At 45.2% G+C, this 23,511-nt stretch overlaps 1 protein-coding gene across 9 annotated transcripts in view; it reads right to left on the bottom strand.

Moving 5' to 3' along the window:
• Rbcn-3A (rabconnectin-3 alpha) overlaps nt 1-23,511 on the bottom strand; it is a 96,078-nt gene that overhangs the window by 13,930 nt on the left and 58,637 nt on the right. For 4 of the 9 annotated variants that reach the window (XM_089545457.1, XM_089545456.1, XM_089545465.1 and 1 more), the window contains 15 exons: nt 22,860-23,016; nt 21,355-21,653; nt 20,313-20,441; nt 19,279-19,493; nt 17,331-17,446; nt 14,757-15,029; nt 13,406-13,596; nt 12,499-12,781; nt 11,566-11,785; nt 8,775-8,898; nt 8,555-8,581; nt 8,075-8,101; nt 7,370-7,390; nt 5,348-5,473; nt 3,975-4,099 (listed from right to left, as the gene is read on the bottom strand). In XM_089545457.1, coding sequence (XP_089401583.1) covers nt 3,975-4,099; nt 5,348-5,473; nt 7,370-7,390; nt 8,075-8,101; nt 8,555-8,581; nt 8,775-8,898; nt 11,566-11,785; nt 12,499-12,781; nt 13,406-13,596; nt 14,757-15,029; nt 17,331-17,446; nt 19,279-19,493; nt 20,313-20,441; nt 21,355-21,653; nt 22,860-23,016 — 2,333 coding nt within the window. The remainder of the gene's footprint in view (nt 1-3,974; nt 4,100-5,347; nt 5,474-7,369; nt 7,391-8,074; nt 8,102-8,554; nt 8,582-8,774; nt 8,899-11,565; nt 11,786-12,498; nt 12,782-13,405; nt 13,597-14,756; nt 15,030-17,330; nt 17,447-19,278; nt 19,494-20,312; nt 20,442-21,354; nt 21,654-22,859; nt 23,017-23,511) is intronic. The other 5 variants (XM_089545459.1, XM_089545460.1, XM_089545461.1 and 2 more) reach the window with 5 other exon arrangements.

The following is a 23,511-nucleotide window of genomic DNA, read 5'->3' as shown; positions in this document are numbered from 1 at the left end:
ATTCTTGCTAACCGCCCACACCTCTTATTTATTCCAGCGACAGCACGGGCATGGCGCAATCGAAGAGCAAGAACGATCAGAATGAAATCATTATTTCGCACATCCTTCCTCCCCGTGGATAACAAAGCATCACCTTATAGACATGCCTTAATAAGGCCTGCAAGTGTATGGACAGTCATGCACAAAACTCTTCGAGTTTCGAATATGCCCTTTAATCATGTGTGCTCAAAGATTTATACATTAACAAGCAGCACCTCGTATTAAAGAAGGCCTTTCTAGTCCAGGCAAATCTCTAGAAATATAGGATGGGTGCTTGACAACTGCGGTGTCATGGTTCTGCAAGCATTCCACCACAGTGTGGAAACTTTCTGTTCCCATGCTCTCTCTGTACTGCTGGTACCACAAATCTCTCGCAATCACGCTCAGCAGCTACTTCTATCTTGTTAGCATCAGAAATCCGTGCAACAGCACTCCTAAGGTAAATTTTTACAGCAAATTTTGGCAGCAACATCTAAATGTGCCAGCAGACAACTCGGGCAACTGAGTTAACGACATGGTTCCATGTGCCCCGATCCTCCCTGGGCTAGTGCGCGCTGCCGCCACAGTGTGGTGCCGACTTCGTGAAAATTGCCAATGCCTGTGTGATGTTAGAAACCCGAAGACCTATTGTGCTCAGACAAGCCTCCACCAGTTGCAGCAACTCCCGCAATCACCATGCACCACCCAATGTTTATGTGCTGTGTGAAATAGCATAGGACAGTGTGCCACATGGTGCAGGGCAGTGCACAGATCTCACAGTTTCAGTGGTCGTTTGTGCTTGCAAGTGTAAGTGGAGCGACCGCTCACTTTCCATCTGCAAACAAATAGCATGGAAGGTGCAGAAAAATAGATGGTAAACCATTATGCTCGAGCATACACACAAAGTATAGAATGACAAAGAGAAGAAACAAACATAAAAACACAGGTTTATGAGAGAAATTTATCAAAACCAAGGCCTCATGGTGAAGAACTGTGGATGTTCAGCCTAGATGGCAAGTAGTTTCCAAGACTACTGCTGTACTACTGTTCGTAGTACAGTAGACTCGCATTAAGACAAGTCCTCAGATAAGATGAACAAATGAGACCATTTGGTTGGTTTTCTATAGGACTCAATAAAAAAAAAAAATCCACCTAAGACTAACTGTTTTGAGTGTCCTTCGATTAAAGGGACACTGAGGAGAAATTTAAGCTGGCTTGTATCGACAGAATACCAGCTCCTGATTACAAAAACGCCACTCATACTGACAACAAAGCTCTTGTAACGTAGAAAAGAGCAAGAACCAAAATACAGGTATCGCCGCCACAGGCCAAACTCTCAAGTACAAGCGTGATGACATCATAGGACAAAACAGTGTTGCTAGAACCAATGGTTCTAGAAACAATAGAACACGAGAAGCCACGAAGCACTGAGGCGCAGCCAATGCATGCGCAAATCTCCTTGACGTCGCCAGGTGGCGCCACGTATCTGGCAGCTACGCGCACGCCTGCAGCATCGGGACCAATCAGCGCCTGCTCTCCGGAAGTAGGCGGGCTCCCGCTATTCCGCTAGCGGTAACAAGGTACACGGTATGCTAAAGGTGTCTATTTGCTAGAACTACATTGACGACTTCGAGAACGAGATCCATCGTAACGCTGGAAAAATGCCAGTGCAAACGTAAACGAAGCGACGGTAGCGACGGCCGCAATAGCAGATAGATGCCTTCAACGTGCGGCCGGCGGTAGCTTTCTTTTCGGCTGCTGCCAGGCCGCACTGCTGGCCGTCAGAAATCACGGAGTCTGCATTACATCATGTGGACGTCATGTTTCACATCACTTAGTCCTGTGTCGTCATAGGAGAATCCCAAGTTTGAATCAGAGCGGCGGGAAAAACTTTGTCAACATCGAATCCAAATTTCTTAGAAATAAATGCTTCTTTCGCTGCCGGCCAATTGGCAACAAAGCCATGAAATGCCAAACTGTCGGATTTTGCTGTAAAAAAAATATCGATAGAGCTCTCCTCACTGTCCCCCCCGCACCATGGGCGTCACCGCGGCACTAAGGAAAGAAAAAATTGTATAAAGTTATTCAACGAAGAGAATGAACCCGCCGCATGATCGCTTCCCTGTACATTCCTTCAAAGCTGCGGTGAAGCTGTATCGCGAGAGCATGCTTTCTTGGTGGAAAGCTCTCTTGCTAGTACAGAAAACTCTGTGCACCATCTCGCCTATATTGGCACAGATCTCGGCATCGTGCTCGTCACGAGCCGTGTGTTGCTCCCCACCCCAGAATACTACAAGACACGTCTGCTCGAAATGCACCTGCTCGTTGACTTGAGAAAAAAAAAGAGACAGTGAAAAAAAAATGAAAAAAAGAAAGAAAACTACACCAATGCCATTTTCAGGATAACATAAACTTATTTCATGTTCTGTCTTCAGCTCACTTCATATATAGAGCAATGCACAGCGCAATAAATGCTCTTTTTGCAATCATCCTCTGTCTGAATATTCATTGTTTTCATATAACATATATTTGGACACAATTAGCATGCTCCTACATGTTTTTTAAGGGCACTCCCACTAAGACAAACAAATTTTCTGGTCCCTTCAAGTTCATCTTAAAGGGAGTCTACTGTACTATTTATTCCCATGTTCCATGGTGCTGGTCTTCTCCACATTGTGAAATTGTGCGCAAAATCATGGTATGATAGCAATATGGGGTTTAACGTCCCAAAGTGACATGGGATAGGAGAGATGCTGAAGTTTAGGGCTCCAGATTAATTTAGACCACCTGGGGTTCTTTAACATGCACTGACATCACACTGCACATGGGTGCCTTGAGTTTCACCTCCATCGAAACATGGTTGCCGCGACCGAGACCAAACTTTATCCTCAACCTGGTAGCCAAGTGTCCTAACCACTGAACCGCCGTGGTGGGATACATATAACAAATCGAATTAGCTCTGGCAGTTGGGTGGTGCCAGCACAGTTAATATACATTGATACTATGGGTGCTAAAGAACCACTCCAACACCATATCAGTGTGGCATGGTACTGGCATCAGCAATAAATGATACGCAAATGAGACATTTCAAACATGAACACCAGAATGAAAAGATTTTCAGCACAGAGAGATTAAATTCTTGCATAGTTAATTGCTGCTTCCAAAGACTCACCACATCACTGAATTTCTACTCCTTCGATTACAATTTGTGCACCTTTGTGTCGGTGATTGCATTTTCCCATCCACGCTTTATTTTTCCTCAAGCGTAGGTGTTCAGGATTTTTGTGCTACTCTGGCTAGCAGAAATGGGTGCGCGCACACTCAATCAACACAAATAATATTCACCAAAAATTTGGTTATGGTCAATGCCACAAGGTGAGGCCCTCCGCAAGCCCAAAGGATATTCATTAAACGGCCTCTTACCTGCCACTCATTTTAGTAATTTTTGGGGCCTTCTTTCTTTTCAGCACTGCCAGCACGCTGGAATCTACCTGGGCATATGCTGCGCAGCACATACACTGGCACTGATTCAGCATTTGTGATGCTGCCGACGCTGAGGCCCTTCACACAGCTTGCTCAGCTTCGCACAGTTTACCGATAGTGGCGACATCATCAAGAGAACCGGCTACTATAAGGAACTACTGATATAAAAATTTGTACTCAAGCTCCATGTGGAAACGAGCACAAGGCATACATTTGGTATAGAATGAATTTGCAACCTTAGATGTAAAAAGGGTTACAATGTCTATTCAGTCATCAGTTAAATATCACTGCCCTTTAAATTTTTGTTCAGCCTCTCTTGTCATGCTTTGTGCTTCACATTCATTTGAGTGCCACCAGCTTTATTTAAAGACAAAAAAAAAATGCACCCACACCATCTTTGCACTGTTGATATCCAGTGTGTTGGCTTGAAAGAAGGCATGTGGCTTGCTGTTCAAATGGCAAGGCACACTAACCTGTTCAGGGTGAGAATGTCGAATTCTGCCTCATCGTCCAGCCATGGTGCTGGTTCCAGCAGGGCCGAGATGTCAAGTTCCTGCAACTCCTTTGGTGTTGCCAGGGACAGGATTCCTTCATTCGCCTGCATACAAGGAAATAAGTTTACAGGAAGAAGAAGAAAGGAAGGAAGAAGCTTAAAGGAAAGGAAGAGTTTGTTGGAAGAACAATGCAGGGATGTAAGTGAGGGGAATGCACTGCACATTGGCATCGGAACAGCGAGACTGCTTTTTTATTAAAAAAAAAGAAATAACCAGTGACCCGCCCTTTCAGCACTCGAAAGCAGCGCAGAACTGAGTTTGGACAACCGGCGATGTGTGGGCCAACAGCTGCTGATGCCGTGGGTGAGAGGCAAAGCTCAGAAACCGAAACTACATTGCCAGGTTATTTTTTTTTGGCTTAACGACAGGGGTCCTCCGATTGTTGTCACGCCTGCCATTACACTCATTTAAAAGGTGTGTGGGTTACAATGCACCGTGCATAGGCGGGATTTTTACATGATCATTTGCCCTGTTGACACCATGACTCTCCCCTTCGGGAGCCTCATGCAGAGTTCCGCAAGTGGGCTTTCCCTCCAAAAGGAGATGGCAGTGCTCATGCTAGGAGAATTATGAAGGCAACAGGACGAATGGAATGGGTGTGGGCTTTAGGTATGCAACATATGATGGCAGGATAAAAAAAGATAGCACACTTTCTTGTGATCGTTCGAAGCGTGTGGAAGGCCATCTAATTCCCATCAGTTGTCGGATGTGGAAAAGCCCACTTGCGGAATTTCGCATGAGATCAAACTTAGCAGCGTCTGAATGTGATTGGTCCACATGATAAACGATAGAGAAGGAAGCAAAAAGAACAGATTTGTATTGTTTTCCCAGCACTCGATCGCAGATTAATTCGCCCAGATATTGTGGTTTTACCATACTGAAAAACTTTTAGAATAGCCGGAAACTCTCAGATATCAATTTTTCGAATACAAGTAAGCGCTGAGTATCAAACATAATTGATTCATATTTGAAATTTCGAATATTTGCACACCCCTACCATGAGACAATCGGAGGAAACGGGCCTCCACAGTTGTGTAAATGAACAAATATGTGTTGCCTACAAAAATTAATCCGCTTCATTCTTTCCAACTCCTGATAAACTACATGCCCTTTAAGTTACACTTGCAACTGTCTGCAGCCAAAATTAAAACCTGGTATCTACCAGCTGAAAAAAAAGAAAACACACCACATGGGTTATCACGTTGCGATATGACAGAGTGACACATGGACGAGCAACGAACGAGTGAACAAGCAATAAAAAAAGATGCAAGGCAGATGACTGGGACAAGCACCTGGCTGATGCAGAATGCCGAGATGCTCTCCTGGTCCTTGTGAATGATGCGGACGGGGTCTGGGACAGCACCGTCAATGGAACGGTCATCTCCTTCACCCCCGGGAGTGGTGCCCACTACTGCTTCCTGCAAGGTCAATATGCCCTTATCTGAGTGAACACTGGCAAGTGCACAAAGGCTGCTTGGCTCCATAAAAGTAATATAACGATGAGACAGTTTCAGCTAGCAGCACACAGACTAATCAAACAGCGCAAAGACTGTTGTGTCTCCTCGATTTCCATCATCATTGAAGAGTACTGCAATATATATGTGCACTGCTTCCTCAAATAACTTCGGATTTCGCTGGGCGCTGTTTACAGCTGGAACCGTGTTACTTGTGCACCTATGCATGTTCTCTCGACATTGAATGACATACCTACATTCTGGCTGCAAACATTGTGTTTACCCTTTCCTGTCTAAACTTTTCACCCTTTTTTCTCAGCGATGGGAATCGCCAAGAGCATTTCAGAGCAGGCTTTGTAGCAGGCAAAAATTCGATCTGGAACAGCCTCATCATGTTTTGTAGCAGGAGCCAGACACTGAGAAATAAGGCAGAAATGTGATTATATAGGATGTTTCAACCTAACTGGTGCCAATGTTTAAAAAATGACAATGCGCTGCCTGCAGTTCTGAATCAGTAGTGCAGGGTTGCAGGCAGTCGTCTTGACCAGGTCCACATATTTTTCAATGCACCTAACTTCCCAACAGCTCAACAAAGATAAATTAGCTAACCTTTGTATCATTAATGCTGGTGCAAAACTTCATTTTTGAAAGCTGGAGAGAAAGTTAGGAAACGCCCGTTTCTGTTTATTTGAGTTTAAATTTACCTATTCTTTTATTTAAGCTTAATGCCTGCGAGATATGAAAAGTATCACGTGACTGTTCACTCCTGTGTCGCAATTTTAACTGACACCTTCAACCCACTCTGACTGAAGGAGATCTGTTACGGAATGCCACAATTAATAAACAGGAAACCAGTCACAGCATGGATCACAGCGATCGCTTCGGAAAGAGCACGGGCTCACGCTATGGTAGCCACCAAAGCCACCCTAACCAAGCCGTATAGCACAGATAATTTCTTGCACTCCAATATGGCCATGCTGCCCGTGATGAAACATTTTGTCGCATATGCATGGCCTCTGACTTAAAGAACAGCACAATTTTCCTCCGCTCGTTGCCTCAGACTTGCCAGGCTTGTCTAACAAGGGCTAACAACTGAAACGGGGTGGATTTGGACTCCGTAGTTCATCTTTCTCGTCATATATTGGAGACGAAACCAGACTTATGCCTATACATTTTCTGTGGTTACCTGTGCCGCCTTGGATTCGCTACAATTCTTGATTGACGGTATGGCTTTTTCTTTTTTAGGGGGGGGCTTGACGTCCCAAAGCGACTCAGGCTATGAGGAACGCCATAGTGAAGGGTTCCAAAAATTTCGACCACCTGGGGTTCTTTAACGTGCACTCACATCGCACAGTACACGGGCCACTAGAATTTTGCCTCCACCAAAATTTGATCGCTGTGGCCAGGATCAAACCCATGTCTTTCGGGTCAGCAGCCGATCGCCATAGCCACTGAGCCACCACGGTGGTATTTTGATGCAGCACTGGTGCAATTTCATCAATAATCATTCATTTGTAGGAATATGTAGCAGGTTTAATGAAATGGCGCAGGTTGGCACAATTGGCACAGCATTCCCACCACATTATTATTTAACTTCAAAATCTAGAAATTTGACAAAATGGTCACACAATCACTGGGGAAAAATGTCATGCTTGTGATTCTCTACTGCTGCCTAAAAAATGAATGGTAGATCAGCATTTAGGCTGCTAGTTTTCTGTGCGTATGTGTCAAAGATGACTGATATGGTTCTGATGAGCACGGTCTAAAACTGTAGGCATATGAGACAAAACAGGAAAGCATTAAGAAAGGAAGGTTATTCTTGAAGATTCGGAATTAGTGAAGCCAGTTTACAGAACTTACTTTTGGCTGCTGCACTTGGCCCTGTGCAGAAACAAGCAAAGCCTAATGAAGGAATATGCCTTTGATGCGATCCTTCAGAAGATTGACGCAATAGCACAAGCCATTAGTACTATTTGTTATAGCCTAAATTCACTCTGGAGGAACTCCCAAGCTTTCTACTGTGCAAGGAAGCAAAGAAGACAGCTGCCACTTACCCCAGACAAAGCATACAATACAGCTGCTGCTTTGAAGCATGGCTTTATTCTAGCTTAGGGTAGAATTTTACTTCCGAAAGGTTAGGCTGTAAATGTTTTACCTTTGGTGTACAAATTAACAATTTCATTTACAGCTTGAGAAGAATTAATTTTTAGGATTGTGGATACGCCTAGGAAGTGTCCCTAGAGTCTGGGCTTCAGCTGTGCGCGTGCCACAATACCGTTCTGCAGGAGGAACATTGAACCAAAATCGCACAATGCAAGCGTTCCAAAAACGTTATTCTCTCGACACGAATACTTCGAGGTGCTGAAAACCAAACATTCGAATCAAATCAAATATTTCACTACTCAACCAAATATTCGAAGTCAAGCCTAATTTTTATTTGAGAATGGCAAGGCTGCCTTTTCTTGCTTAAAGCAAACGTGAGGCATAGGCACAAGGCACAGAAAATAAAGGCACAGTCTGCATACAATATCTCTCTGAATACAATCCTGAGCTATTTTTACTTACTTTCATAGGCTGTGCCTGGACAGGAGTCTGTAGAAAAGAATCAAATGGAAAAGAAAGGCATGCCTCTAAACCGTGCATCAGGCAGATTTGAAGAGCTCTAACCTACACGCCTGATCAGAACTGTCTCACACTAGCTTTCCTGTGTTCTCATGTCAAGAAATGACAAATAATCTGGCTGGAGGCAAATACCACCATGCTGAGGCTTCAAAAATGCGAAGTGCCAGCTTATGACTCCTTCAAATAACAGACAGGATTGCCTGGCAATATTTAAGCTGCATTACATGTATCTTGGGAAAAGCAGTTTTCCACCACATCAAAATAGGTTGTTCAAGCTAGGAAAGCCAAGATGCTCTGTCTGTTTCATTAAAACAAGTGCGAAACGCAAGAGCATGACAAAAAAAAATGGGAGAAAAAAAAAAAAGAGCACAACCTAAACTTCTTATACACCCCCTTGAATAACCTCACATAATTCTTACTTACTTTGCTCGCCTGTCCTTGAGCTGACGTCTGTTAAAAAGAAGCAAACAAAAGAGAAAGAAAAGCCTCTAAATCATAGAAATCATGCAAATCATGAGCCAAGTAGGTCTGATACATAGAAAGGCGTTAGACTTGCTCAGGGTTTGCTAACTACTGCCACTTACCCAGTTCTCGGTAAACACAATGTCTGAGGGTAAACTCGCTCACTATTCTGGGCACTTACATCTGGCAATGGTGCTGCCTTGTGAGAAAAGAGATATCGAATGAACAGGTCCTGCACTCCTTCCTGCCGCACGAGGTAGTTCCACAGCCTGCGGGCTGGAGGCGCTGCAGGATGCTTGCTCCTGCTGCAGATGCAATTAAAAAAAAAAAAGATTATCTATATTATGCTCACTGCACAACATTCCACAAATACGTGTGACACAATAAACCAGAAAAGAGCTGCTACACGTTAGGTCTAGCGTGTGTTTTATGATGTTGTTCAAACAGTGCGGAGAAAGAAGCACCCAAGATTTCAAGTACATGGGGAAGAATGGGTGTCCCACAACATTCCACTACAAAGCCTCCATTAGCTGTAGCTAATTACTATAGTAATGTTAAAAATCCATCAGTTAGACAGCTGACCTTTAAGCTAAGCAAGTCCCTTTCAAGGTTCCCGGAGAATTACAGCTAGTTGCTCTGTACAGTCTGCGTTTCATGCTGATTTCTCCTGTGCCGCAGCCAAGCTTGGGGTTTTGGTTCACAAAAGCTGTTTTTGAGTGCTCTGAACACCACTGCCCAACTAAACAGCCACCTGTAGTAGCACTGTAGATAAGCACTATCAAACCGCAAAACTGTTCACTAGTTTTACAATAAATTTCCAACAAAGGCCGCATTGAAAACCCAGCAGCAACAAACATGCTGCCCATTAGGTTGTTTTGCCAAAGATGATATCAAGTGCACCACAGACAGCAGCAGTGATGGCAAGTTAAGGAAAGCCCAGGCTTTTCAAACCCCCTTGGGCAAAGCAGAGATGCCAACGGGTGCTTCGCACCCTAACCCCTACACCCATGACAGCACACACTCTGAAGCCCATCTGCACCATGTGATCATATTGTTACGTAGCCGTTGGGGCTCGTAACCGAAAGGCTTTAATGGGGGTTGGCCTGGACGGCACCGGAGAGCAAGCCAAGAGCACAGCACCCAGAGGAGGCCGGGACCGAGCTTCTGCCTCTTTCACTCGCCGCTGCACGAGACTTGCGAAGAGCAGCCACCCAGCGGCTGCTGGTGGAAACGCGGCAATATACTACAACATACGCTCCTGAATGTGTACTCCTCAGCCAACATGCCCCTCCTGGTTCAGGAGCACCACGGCAACATTCTCTTTGGTGATAACATACATGTTGTGTCTGTGCTACAATGCGTATGTTACGAATATTGATGCACCCAAAAGTCTAATTACCGTATTTACCCAATTCCAACGCGCACCTTTTTTCGGGGAAAATACGTCTCAAAATCGCATGCGCGTTGGATTCGAGTGCAAACCGAAACTGCCCCATAGCTGCCCATCGTCATCGCCATTACACGATGTGGGAGCTCACTAACTGCTGGAAACATGGGAGCACGTTTGCTCGTCGTTTGCTGCGTCGCAGGAGCCGTTTTCAACCGGTGTGGTGCTTGTCATTGGTCGCGTGCTCAGCGACCACGGACCGCGTTCACGGCGACGGTATCCGTGCACTGCCGCGGGCGGACGCCTCATCACTGCCGTTGCACGATCAAGATACACGGATCGAAGAATATGTTGATGAAGCAACGGTTGTCGGAAACGCGTCATTTCGGCGGTAAAGTTCCAAAAACGATGAGACTCCTTTCTGTTTTGCGGCCGACTCTCTGACAGAGATTACATCGTCCGCAGGCGGGGCACGCCGCGCCGCTGACGAGGTCGCGCATCATGCCGATCTCACAGATAACAGCGCTCCCGCGCTCGTTTTTACAATCGAAGATCTTTATCTTTCGCTCAGACGCACTGACGAAGTCATGTATGCTCCGCAAGAAGCATCGCCGTTGCCGCATTTACGCCTAGCAGCAGACGAACCTCCCGTAACCGGAGCTCTCCGCTTAAGCTTGGGGCGCCTTCTTTTCTACTGATGCTTTGTCAGGAAATTGCGTGAGCGAAATCTCGTTTCTCAGTCACATCCATAGCGGAGATAGGAGAAAAACCCGGGCAGAAGCGTTAGTTCACGTCTCGGTGGCGGCAGAACGAAGAAAGAGCGTCTGCGCCCGACCGTGCGGTGGAATGCTCGTAGCCAATGGAACGGCTCCGATCGTACCACGTGATTTGAAGGGCGAGTCGCGACGCTCGACTCGGTCGAGAAACAATCTTTTTTTTCGTATTTTTATCAAGAATGCGCCGCTGCCGAAGTGGCTTCTCGTAGACGATGGGTAGGCCTACTTCCCCCCGAATATTCAAGAGCGGGCGACGCCATGGAGCGAAATGCCGCGTTCCCGAAATTTGGTCAAATTCGCACTTTCGCGAGCCACCGCGAGTGCTTTAATTGTATTTTTAACTAACTTCCCATTGATTATCGGCTTTGATTTTTTTACACATAAAAGAAGAGGCTTGGGGGAATACAAAACGCAAGAAAATACAAAATCGACTTTATCGAAAAAAATCGTGGTTTTTTCACCCGCATCTCCCCTTAAAATATAAAAACGGTTGCAAATTATTTTCATTCGTGGAAGTCACATGCACGTTAGAAGCGGGGCTTGTAGTTTTTTTTTTTTTTTCATTACCAATATCGGGCGCGCGTTAGAATCGGGGCTTGAAATTTTTTTTTTTTTTTGGTGCCGTAAATTGGGTGCGCGTTGGAATCGGGGGCGCGTTGGAATTGGGTAAATACGGTACCCTCTTTGGTCAGCAAGGAAAGATGGGAAGTTTTTGGTTACAACAAAGCATAATTAACCCTGAATAAAACATCATGCCTGCCACTGAAATGACACAGCCTTTGACATGCAGGGCAGAGAAATGTGCCCACCTGAAGGGTGTGTTGTCCAGTTCAAGGAGCACCTTATACTTGAGGATGGGGGGCCCCTGAACGGGTGCTCCGCCCTGGCCAACCGCAGTCTCGACATGCGAGTTCGGCAGCAGGCCGGGGGGTGCACTGCCGTGGGCCTCCAGCGACTCCCGTAGGTGCCGTAGCCAGTGGTCCATCGCACGCAGCGAAGCATGCAGAAGGGGGCTCGTCACCGGCAGCTCTGCAACATGCACACCCGTCCTCAGCACCGACTGCACTGTCAGATGGTCTGTCCATCCCCAGACAAAGGCAATCAGGCATCACATGACTAAAACATTGTGCCTTCAAAAGGCGATGAAGTGATGTAGGCATTGGTGGCGGGGAGAAGATATGGTCCACTCTACTGGCCAGCGATGACATGCACATCCCTTCACACTGAGCTCCCCCATATGAATACCGCTTAAGAAATGAGCACCTAATTTACCAGCATCACACTAAGGCTAGTGACTATCAGTGCTACTGTCACATTTAATGACAGAAAGCTAATTTATAGGCACGCCTAACCTTTTTGAGCATCTAATTTAATTTTAACAGCAGCAGAAGCTGTCCTAAATGCAAAAGCTCATCATATCTCAGCATTGCATAATTCAACTGTATTCCTTCTGAGCTATCGTGTTGCTAACTAATTCTGCAGCAAACATGGCCCCCTCCCTCCTACAGTGGAGGCAGCAGCACAGATGCCAGACAAAAGTGAACTGCATTGCCTTCTGTGGCAACATAACTGCTTGTGCTGGGACTGTGACCCCATGCATGACTGTAGTGCTGCAAAAGTAACAAAAAAATTATCAGGTAGATGAAGTCACAGCAACAGCCACTTTCTTGCACCTGGACTTCCATTGCCTGATATAGGTAATTTGCAGTGCCACAGTGAACGCAACTGAGAACAGTTCTCACCTTGCAACTCAATGCCAGCAACAGAAAGGAACTCTCGCAGGTTATGGTTGGCCATCTTAACGACCGCATAACGCATCAGGGCCCAGGCATACGACCCAGGGTCCAGTTGCTCCAAGCGGGACCCCTGGGATGGCCGCCGTTGCTGCTCATTCATAGTGGGGTCCTTGAAGACATCGTCCTCTTCATTCTCTTCATCATGGCCCCCAATGGCATCTTCTTCATCACTGGCAACTGAAGCCGTCGAGTCGTAGTCAATTGCTGCCATCTGCTCTCCTAACGTTGGCTGAAAAGGAAAAGCCGATGGTTATTAGAGCACTTGGAACCATTAACAAAAAGTCTGGTCTATGGCCTAGGCGGTCTAACGTCCCAAAGCAACTCGGGCTATTAGGGACATCGTAGTGAAGGGTTGCGGAAATTTGGATCACCTGGGGTTCTTTAAAACGCGCTGACATCATACAGTAAATGGGCCTCTAGTTTCGCAAAAGATGACACAAATCAAGTGAAAATGCTACGAAGCGAAAGCCCTTCATCAAAACTAGGATGGTAAGTTCAGTGTCTGCAGAAGCTGCCAAGCCTTGAAGTTAGGCTACTTAGATGCTGCTGATACATCAAGAAAAGAAATCAAAGATACGACATAACAAGAGATGGACAACACACTGACGACAGTGGGTATATCAAGAATATGCCAGAATATTGTCTTTTCCAAAAGTGTGTCCTCTGCATCACAGTGCATGTATGCAACCTGAAGTAAACTCTGGCTACCTGAAATCTAGCCCAACAAACCACAACTCTGCTGCAACAGATGCAGTTTCTATGCTAGCTTTAACAACCGCATGCTCTGTACTCGAATGCTTTGAAATGCAAACAACACAGAACTTGGGATTAATGAGCAATAGTTTTACCATACCTTGGACATAAAGCAGGACATCATTGACAGGACTGGAGGAACAAAGATTTCTCGGTATGTGGGGCGGTCCTCGCGGACATTTGCCTGGGGAGCTTCACTTTTCAGCTGAGGCAAAATCTTCATGTTCCACTTGACACGCTGTCGGGTGATAGCATCAAAGATGCCAGTCTCCACAGTGGCCGTTGCCTCTTCTGAGAAAGAAAAAGAGAAAAAATACCCACAAACCCTGTATGTGAGTGTGATACATTTTAGGAAGACCTTAAAATGCAGCACAGTTTACAGTGAGAAAATCATTTTAACGATTAACTGTGGGCAACCATGGCTCTAAAGGGAATGCGAACAGCTACCTCAAATCTTTGTGACTGAAAATGTATTAACCTTAGTTCAGGTGGCCCCACCAGAGTAAAACAAGGCCAAACTGACTGACCATTCTAAACTTTCTGAGAAGACCGTTTTACTAACAGGCTCCAAGGCAGAGTATGGATGGATGATGAGTTTTTATAGTGCAAGGGTATCTGTGGCCAAAGAGCGCAATGGCACAAGGTATCTTCGTCATCTCAAGGTGGGGTCAAAAAATTCACGGGGCACTCTGGCTCTCTAAAGTGCTGTAAGGCGAAAGCCTTTCCTTGCACACTGGTTTGCATTGATTTCTTTATTATTTTTGTCTTTTTTGTTTCTTTTTGTTTAATTTCTAATTTATTTTTACTTTTTCTTTTTTTAAAATTTCATTTGTTGTTGTTTTTTTAATTTTCCCATCAGGAAAGGGAGGAAGATGGGAGTGAACCAAGACACCGTATTCACTAGACACGCCTTGGTTCATTCCAAACCATCGAGCTGGCATGGCGGAGTGGTTAGCGTGCTTGTCTCGCACTACGGAGACCCTGGTTCGATTCCCCAACTCGACCAATTACGTACCTACTCAGCAAAATTTTTTTTATTTATTCATTTATTTTACTTGGAGCATCACTATACCATCCCTTTAATTGGTTGCATGGTTACTAGCCAAAGTACAATTAACCCAGTTTGAAATTCGTGCACTGTGACGTCACGACCATTTCGACGAATTGAAAAGCGTGAAATTTCTGTCGACAACTCCTGCTTACAACGATGGGGCATTAAAGGCTTCCGTCTTAAAAGACCCAGTTCACAAGCATTTCACCCTATAGAAGCTAAGCACCAGGCAGGGAAAAGCTTATACTCATCGTATCACCGGTGGAAGATTAAGAGTGGAAGTGAGCCAACTGTTCAGTTGACTAATTCCTCAAGCTTCTCTGAGAGCAGGGTGACAACTGCCTGAAACTTAGACATCCATGACAATGCGTGCAGATAAGGAAGGCACAGGGCTGCTCACTTTCGGGAGCTGCCGAGGGTGTGACAGCACCGCTGGAGCCACCAGCAGACACCCGCAGCAGCTTCTTGGCACCGCCCCCAAACAGCATGGACCAGGTGCGCTGGTCAAAGCGCTGGCCCACCAGCCGGTACAGCACGTGGCAGTCGCACGAGGCCAGCGCATGGATCAGCTGGCTCAGGTAGACGGCCACAAACGACTCGCACAGCAGGGTGTGCAGCCGGGGGCCGTCCTCGTCCTTGTCCCGAGCCATCAGCGCTCGCAGGGACTGCACCCCTGCGAGAAAAGCAGCACATCCCACAGTTTGCACTTATCCACAGAAAGTTTCACACGAGAGAGCTTTCACTGCAACTATATAAATAAGGAATTGAATTTTTGTCATTTCTGATGCGCACACAAAAGCACACATCCACTTAATCCAAAGTAGCCTCATTCCACGAGGCTCCAGTCACACAGAGTACATAAGTCGAGTGCATTCGGTACTGATCTACGGCTGTTTTTGGAGCATGGGAGAAAGTTGGGCAGGTGCACAAAATAATGACGAGACAAGAAAAGGTGAGATGACCTTCAGCACTGAGGCTCTGTCAGTCTCTCGTTCTCATACTCTGCAGAACAGAAAATATAATAGATGAGCTTTTTTTTTTCTTTTAAGAGAAACAGTTTTGCTAGTTTTTGTGATGACAGGAAGTTTGGAGACACCCTCGAAGCAGACATCCCTGCTATACAATGGTCAGCAATAACAATAAAACCTGTTTACTGTATTTACTCCCATAATATGTCCGTGAGAATAATTTTTTTTTTTAAGCATTAAGTTCTTAGAAGGTTCCTCAGTTTCGTGCCATCTGAAGCCCCAATCTTAGCAGCGCGCCAAGACCCTGCATGCTGATAACATCCCACTTGCTTTATCTTACGACAACAGTCCCATGGGTGTGGCGCACTCTGCAAACTTGGCTCAGTGCCATGACGCTGTGTGCCCTCGACAGGAGCGCCGCCGGTGATGATAGCTTGCTCATGTAATCCGACTGTGCCAGCCAGTGTATGCTTAGAAAGCCAGTGAGAATTCGAGCATTGGAGGACCACAGCAGTTTAAACCAGAACGCTATAAAACATTCTCTACCGTAAAATTCCGAGCAAGCGCCCCCCCTCCAGCAAGTCGCAATCACTGGCAAAGTAGAGGGGGGTGCTATTCCGGAACGGCGCCAAAATTCAAGATGGCAGCGATTTTTTTATGCCAGAAAAAAAAAGTGCACTGCACATGGATTTAAGATGTTATTTATCTCTAGCAACATGAACTTCATTGAGTGAAAGATTTATGACTGCTATGTCAATCACTCTCAAAACCATCAAAAGACTCCTCCAAGTCAGTCGCAAAAAAAAAGTTCACAGCATCCTGCTTAAAGCCCACCCCGGTCTTCTGGCGCCACGGCTACAGTGTTTCCCAACTGCGTGTTGTTGGCTATTCTGACAGCCTCTTCAGAGAGAAGCCGGTTACTAACTGCGCGTCCTGCCGTTGTTTCCCGCTCGAAGAACTCGAAGAGCGCATCGTCCACGAGTTCCCTGAAAACTGGGGCGCCGTTACTCAGCTTCGATGTTTTGCTCTCCTGCAGTTATGCTGAAGCATCTTTCTGAAATTGTCCCATTCCCGTATCCATATGCGGTCGAGCTTGAAATGCCGAGACGTTTGGTGCAGGCTTCTTCCGTTTTATCGATGTCATTGTACGACCTCAACTTTCTTCGCCACTGAGTACGAATGCACCGGCATCGCGAACTCGACAACGGCAAAACAAGACAAATGGCACGTGCAAACGAGCATGCGAATGGCTTGAAAAGCAGGATTGGATTGGATTCTTGAACTGGATGGGGCAGACTAGTGTTGCTTGGGCGCGGTACGTTACAAGAACGTGTGCGGGGGGTGGGGGGGGCTTTCCCGGAGAGGCGCGGAAATGTGAAATTGACAGTGAAGTTAGGGGGGGCCCTTGCAAGGGTGGGGGCGCTTGTTCGGAATTTTATGGTACATTGAAATGCAATGAAGGAAGCAGGACCTTCAGTCCCCCAAGTGAGTTGGCGAGCTCAAAACTGGAAGCAAAAATGCCTTTTTTTAAAACCTACCTGACTTTACCTGCCGCGATAGGCTGGCACTGTTGACTATTATCATAAAATTGTCGGATCGGGCCACGACACAACAAACACCTTTCGAAGTAAATAATGCTAATGCCAGTGACAACAATGCGACTGACCAAGTGCTTTTGTTGATGATGGATGGATGGGCGGGCGATCAGAAATTTCGACTCCCACAAAATAGTGCGTGAAAACTTTTTTTTCACCGCGTAACGAACCTCACCCCAAATTGATGTCAACTTTTCTGGAAAAAATTGGTTCATTACACGAGCAAATACGGTACAGACCACATGATACTTCAAGTTTACTCTTAAAATCTGTCTTTCATATTTGTGGGCTTCCACCCCTTGAAGATGCTTCAGAACCAATCTGACACCACGCATATCTGCAAAGGAGTGCTTTTGCAGTATAGGACTTCAAGTACCCAATGAATCAGGTGGGATAAAGCAATGCACATACCTGGCCACTTGCTTGGTTGGGTCGCAGGTGTGAGGGGTTCATCGGTGCTGCCCAACCGAGGACGCCTGGTGGCGTGGCCCACCAGCAGGTGGCTGTTTTGGTACACCACACTGAGGCTGCATGCATGCAAACAGATGCAAGGATTTGTTTCACTCGACTCTCATCAGGAAGTAAAGGTCACAAATCACAAATGCCATGAGCGTAATCTGGCCACTAAAAAAAAAGGAACTGCAATCATGCTGCACCACCAAGTGCCAGCAAATGAAATATAATGCTGCATGGTCACGCTCTACAGCTTATTTAAGAATCAGGCACTTCGAAAGCATTAAATATTACATCTATGACAGTGATGATCTTCTCTCCTCACATTTTTCCAAATGTGCCACTTTCTAAATGGCTTTTTTTACGCTGTCTTCAATGTCACAAGACTGCCATTCCAGAAGACAAAAATTTCAGAGCAGCATTTTTTTTTTCCTTGACATTTTGAAGAAATCCAATTTTAGAAGCTCCCCTCCTCTTCCACAAAACAAAAAAGTGTGAGAAGAAAAGAAAACCTCACAACAGTGATGCTGGGCATATAACTCCAGGCAGAGATGTCCAACTTTTAAAGATGGCTTAAACTTTCCAGATGGCTTAAAAGCAACCGGCTGAGTTTAAACACATGCAAAACCAAATACATAATTTTTAAGCCAGAAAATAAAAGAGACCCCTACTGTGTTCATCTGAAATTTGAGGCCACGCTACTGGAAGAAGTCACAGAGCAATAGTTCTTGGGCGTATGGTTTACAGAGGACCTTACATGGAATACTCACGTTAACAAATTAAAAAGTGAGCTATCTCGAGTTACTGGTTGCATGTATAAAATACAAAATATACTACCCACCTGGTTGAAGCAAGCACTATACTATTCACTTTTTTATTCAAAACTCAGTTACGGCATTCTAGTATGGGGAACTACGACAGCTTCAAACTACAACAAACTAATCATGATACAAAAGAAAATATTGAGAATGTGTGAAAACTATATTGGTTACAAACGAGAACTCCGAACAAAACCGCTCTCCATTAAACACAGCATGCTTAAAGCAGATCAAGTTTATTATTTCAAACTACTTCAGTGGATTTATAAAAATAGGCTGCACACAATACCCGTTGACAGTTGCACTTCATACCCAATACGTAGACCACACCATCTCAAGCCCGCCACAAGAACTAATTACGGAAGGCAAACATTGAATTACCAAACAATTAACATATTAAACAGTGATCACTTTAATGTACAATACACACAATCCTTCCACAACTTCAAAAAGAACTGTAAAAAGCTATTAGTGGGCAGTGAAAATGCATTCTCTTTTTGTTAACTTGCGCTCATCCCTGATAACACATGTAACCTCAGCTACGTTGCATTATGTTATGTTATTTCTATTATTTATGTTATATTATGTTATGTTATTTCTCTGTTCGGTTGTACAATATATTTGCCATTGTTTCAGCATGTACCCTACACATCAGTCTAAACCTTGTTTTTTTCTGAAATGCTTGTATGTACTGACCTATTTACTGCATATGCGATTTATTTTTCGGACCAATGAATTGTGGTTTTTCTTTTCTTTGATTGGCTTCTGATGCAAGCCAATTTTGTTATTACATAATACCTATTGCATATGCCTTTTCTTCCTCTTTAAAATATACCTTGTTCAAGAAAAACTAATGCTGTGAAGACATGCGATCTAAATAACTGATTTTTTTTTTTTTTTGCTTTCTGTTGTGTGCTAAAAATGTTTAGCAAATATGTGTGTAAATGACACGTTATGCTGCCTTGAACGGTGGGAGCGCAGAGGCTCTGTCAGGCATTTTGCCTTTACCTTTGCCCCCTGCACGGAGAGAATCCGTGACACAATAAAGAAAAAAAAAGAAAAAAAGAAGGACCCTCATGCAGATGTACCTGAGGCAGTCCTCGACGTCGAGCCCCCTGTTGGAGCCCTGCTGACCTTTGAGGCCAAAGCTGTCGCTGTCGCACAGTGCCTGGTAGATGCAGGCTGACAGAGAAGTGCCCAAGTCCCACAGCACAGACACCCGTGAAAAGGTGCTGGCACTGGTGGCCGCACCGGGTGGCTCCTCCAGATCCATCACCGTCAGCAAGATGTCATGAGCCATCAGCTGCAGAGTAACCAAGACAAGCTCTCCTGACACCGGCAAAGTAGTTCAAGGTGCACAGCAGTTTTACTCTGAGGCTGCAGGCTGCTGCCCTCCAATCACTCTAGATAGAACAATAGACCATGGACAAACATGCCAAGCTACTAAGACTGGCTAGTCGGTTTGCCATAGGTTCACCAAAAAAACAATACAGGAGAACAAGGACATTGACCACATGCAGTCTTTCTTTGCTCATAGGTGCCCCCCCTCCTCAAACTCTCACTTAACGCTCTGCCTCTGACTTTCTAATTTCATGTTCTGTGGTTGCTCATCAGTGTGGAGTGCTCGAATGTGCACGGTTCAACAGTTGAAGTGAACCGTCTCCATCCGCAGAGCATAAATAAGAAAAATCACTCGTAACTAGCAATGCATGCAGTCGAGGTGTCGACAATCTGCTCAGGTCTGTAATATCCTGTGTATGACAATAAGGGTTTAAAATAACCAGATTCTCTCCGTGAATTAAATGAAAAAAAAAGAAAAGAAATTGTTTGCAAACTGACAGAAGCCGACTGCACAACTACCAATGCACTAAAGAGAATAACTGAGCCATTTTGGAAACATTCGTAAGTTTACCTTTGATACATTTGGCGTACTTGCTTATTAAATATGATGAGCAATACAACCTAAAGCAAACACTGTACTCCATATCAAAGAAAAGAGCACAGTCTGAAGTTGTTCTTCAAGCAAAGTCATATTTTCATTGCCTGCTCCATACTGTGTTGGCGGAATGCATTTTTGCCATTCAAGAGCACGTGACAGCAGGTAGTCAAAGCCAGTACTCACCTGGAGAAGGCGAACTGGATCAGCAACCACAGTTTTTTGGCAGGCCACACTGGCAGCCAGGAGAGGCAGTGTTGTGGGGAAAGGAAGTGGTGACAACAGCTGCTGCTGGGAACGGTCCTGCTGCAGCTCCTGTGAGGGTGACCATCAAATAATTGTCAGCGGACATCAAACAGTCTTCCATCATATGTGCGCCCTTCATTACCAAGTAAACTGGCTGGCAGGCCAATCAGCACGTTACCGTGAAACTAATAGACAAAATCAATGAGAGCACATAAGCACTAAACACTACTTCGCTCAACACTCTCTGCTAAACTGTTCGGTTGAGCCCGGCACAGCCCTTCTTTCCCACCAGCTGTTACTGCCATTTGTCACAATTCTGGAATGCCGCAAAGAAGTACCTAGATTGAGGCATGCAGTAAAGCCACAACAGAGTGCCTTAGCCTCTCCCATTCTTCCTCAGAGACAAGTGTGACAGTGTCATGCAGCAAGAATAAAAAAAAAAGATAGAACACACAGGCTAACAATGAGGGTTCCTCTAATCCTGCTGGACTTGATCATGCCACATGCCCTGCCCTAACTGTTTTCTTCCCCCCACACCTTCCCCCCAGCCTTTCTACAGGGCAATGAAAGTGATAAGACCAGAAATGCAGCAGTAACTGTACACACCTTAGCTGAACAGCCTAGTAGAAGCAACATGCATTAATGTGCACTTTAAGTGCATGCAGGCTCAGTGATTTTGATTTTTCTTCTTTATCTCTGATAATTTGTGCATTTTGTTAAATAAAGAAAAAGCAGTCCATTGCATTACATTCCCTAGTGTTAACATAACAAATAATTTATTATGTTGATTAAAAAATACACAGCTCATACAATAATTTTAACAAATGACAATGAAGTAGCAAAATGGCATCTTAGTTTGTCTTGGTGGAACTTCAACAGAGCAAGCATATGAAGAGCTTTGCTCATTTGAAACTGCCTGTTTTTGAGGTGCACAAGTTTCCCTGCATGAGGGGCCACACTGCAGAGAGCATCCCTGCCTCACCTGAAGCAACAGGTTGAGTTCCATGCGCACTGCAGCCAGGCCTCCCCCGTGGGCACCGTGAAGGCCCGTGTAGGAGAGCAGCGTGCGGAGCAGTGCCTCGTTGGCTTTGAGCCACAGCTTACGGCGTGCAGCCCGAACCAGCTTGGCCTCAAAATCCTGCTTGTCAGCAACCAAGATGGCATGCAGAGTGGGCACGGGCGCCCCTCCCTGGCCAGAGTCAGGGCCCGTTTGCGCCCTCTCTCTTCCACCAGAAGACCCATCCTCTGCTGCTGCGTCGGGAAGCATGGACGTCTCGGACACTGAAAACGAGAGAGAGAGAGAGAGAGAAGAAACGAAGACACTCAAAGCAAATTCATGCAACCTTTCTTGGGATACTAAGTGTTTATGACTGGAGTGCACACACTGCAAGCAAAACACAAAAATCGCAAAACATTTCAGTAGCAGTTGCCTTGGATCCACCTCTCCCTATCCACAAAAGCAATGGACAGGCCCAGTGCTCAGCTGCAGCACGTCAGAGCGGCAATACAGAAAAGGAAACAGGTCAGGTACTTGAACAAAAAGAAGAGGAAAACATGTGATTGACCAAAACCAACGAAAGCTGCCCCGTACATACTGACTCTAGGGCCCAACTTGAAAGCATGATTTACTTACGTCCTCTGTTTAGACACCACTATGCGATCACCACCAATGGCTTCAGCCATCAGGTTCCATTTGACATACAAAATCTAAACTCACTTTGAAGGCATGTCATACGGCAAGTGGATTGTCGGTCTGAAAACTCCCCCAGTCTTTGCTCCCCCTGGTACCAGAAAAGTGACAACTGCTGTACTGCACTACCTACCAGAGCATCCACTTCTAAGCCAGGTGTAAGTGTAAAACAAACCTATATGTTGCCTTCCTACTGCCCTCTTTCCTGGACATTTTTTTTACCAGTTTTCTCATGAAAAGAACCTGCCTCTTATGTCGAAGTGCTCAGTTTGACTCCCTATAGTACAACCAAGAATTCACCAGCTACTTAAATGGGCCCTAGTGTCACTCAGCATTTAGCATTCCGAAAGCTGGAAACATGTTTGGGAAAGGTGCCACCTAGTCCGTAAATTTTACACTAAGCTTTGCTTTACACAAACCTTCTACACCTTTTCAAAGGTACTATAACTGCCTTCATGCAAAACAAACAATTCTTGCATGTTAAGCCATCACTAAAGCTACTAAGCTAGAGTAACCCATTAACACTTGCATGCAGCACCAAGAAACAATTTCTCTCTCAGAAGAACACAGAACTCATCCAAAATATTCATTTCATACAACTCTCTGAAGAAAATTAGAGGTAATTAGTTCCATTTTGTTCACTGATTTTGTACGATCCCATCACACACATAATTCTATGTGTATTTAAAGAAAAAAAACAAACCGTAAGCATACATGAACACAATCAAGGTAGGGAAATGTGCATAAGCTGCTGTCGTCCAGAACGATAACTGCACAGCAATGAGCAGGGAGCTCACCGGAGGAGTTTCCGGAGGTCTGCATAGTAGCACCATATTGGCAGAGCTCCTTGAGAGCTGCAACGCAACGCTCAAGCCAGACGTAGAGCTGATGCCTCAGCTGGCCTCCATCCACCTCAAAGCCTGTGGCCAGTGTGCTCAGCTCCTCCATCATGATCTGCAATTCCCATCGGTGCACAATAATAAATCAATTTCCATTCAGTCGCTTGACTCTAAGCAGGGGTTTATAAGACTGGGCTTTTCAAAAACTTTGGGATCTTTTCGACAATTTTAATTCGTTTAAATCAGCTGTGCACAATGTAGCTGTGTAAGCCATGAATGCACTGTCATTCGCTTTACCTCTTTTAAAAAACATCCTGCAAATGAACAGCAGCGTATTGATCTGTCTTGTAATCCCACTGTATATTTAAATTACATTCTATCATGTAATCCACTCGCTTACCGAATGCATTGCTCTGAAGGCACACAAAAATTCAAAAATATCAGCTAGGACACCACAGTGGTCTCAAGACTGGCACAAAACTGAGCCTAGCTGCAAGGCATTATCCACCATACAGAAACAATGTGCATTTGCAGCGAGTACAGCTATATTTTCCGCTTAACAGAGAATAAAGAACACTCCCAGCCACTATGACTGTCACTCAAGAGCGTG

Source organism: Amblyomma mixtum, chromosome 5 (assembly GCF_055824585.1).
Source record: "Amblyomma mixtum isolate Tamu chromosome 5, ASM5582458v1, whole genome shotgun sequence".
Classification (NCBI taxonomy): domain Eukaryota; kingdom Metazoa; phylum Arthropoda; class Arachnida; order Ixodida; family Ixodidae; genus Amblyomma; species Amblyomma mixtum.
Note: the sequence above shows the minus strand (reverse complement) of the source record. Positions and strands in the feature narration are given on the sequence as shown.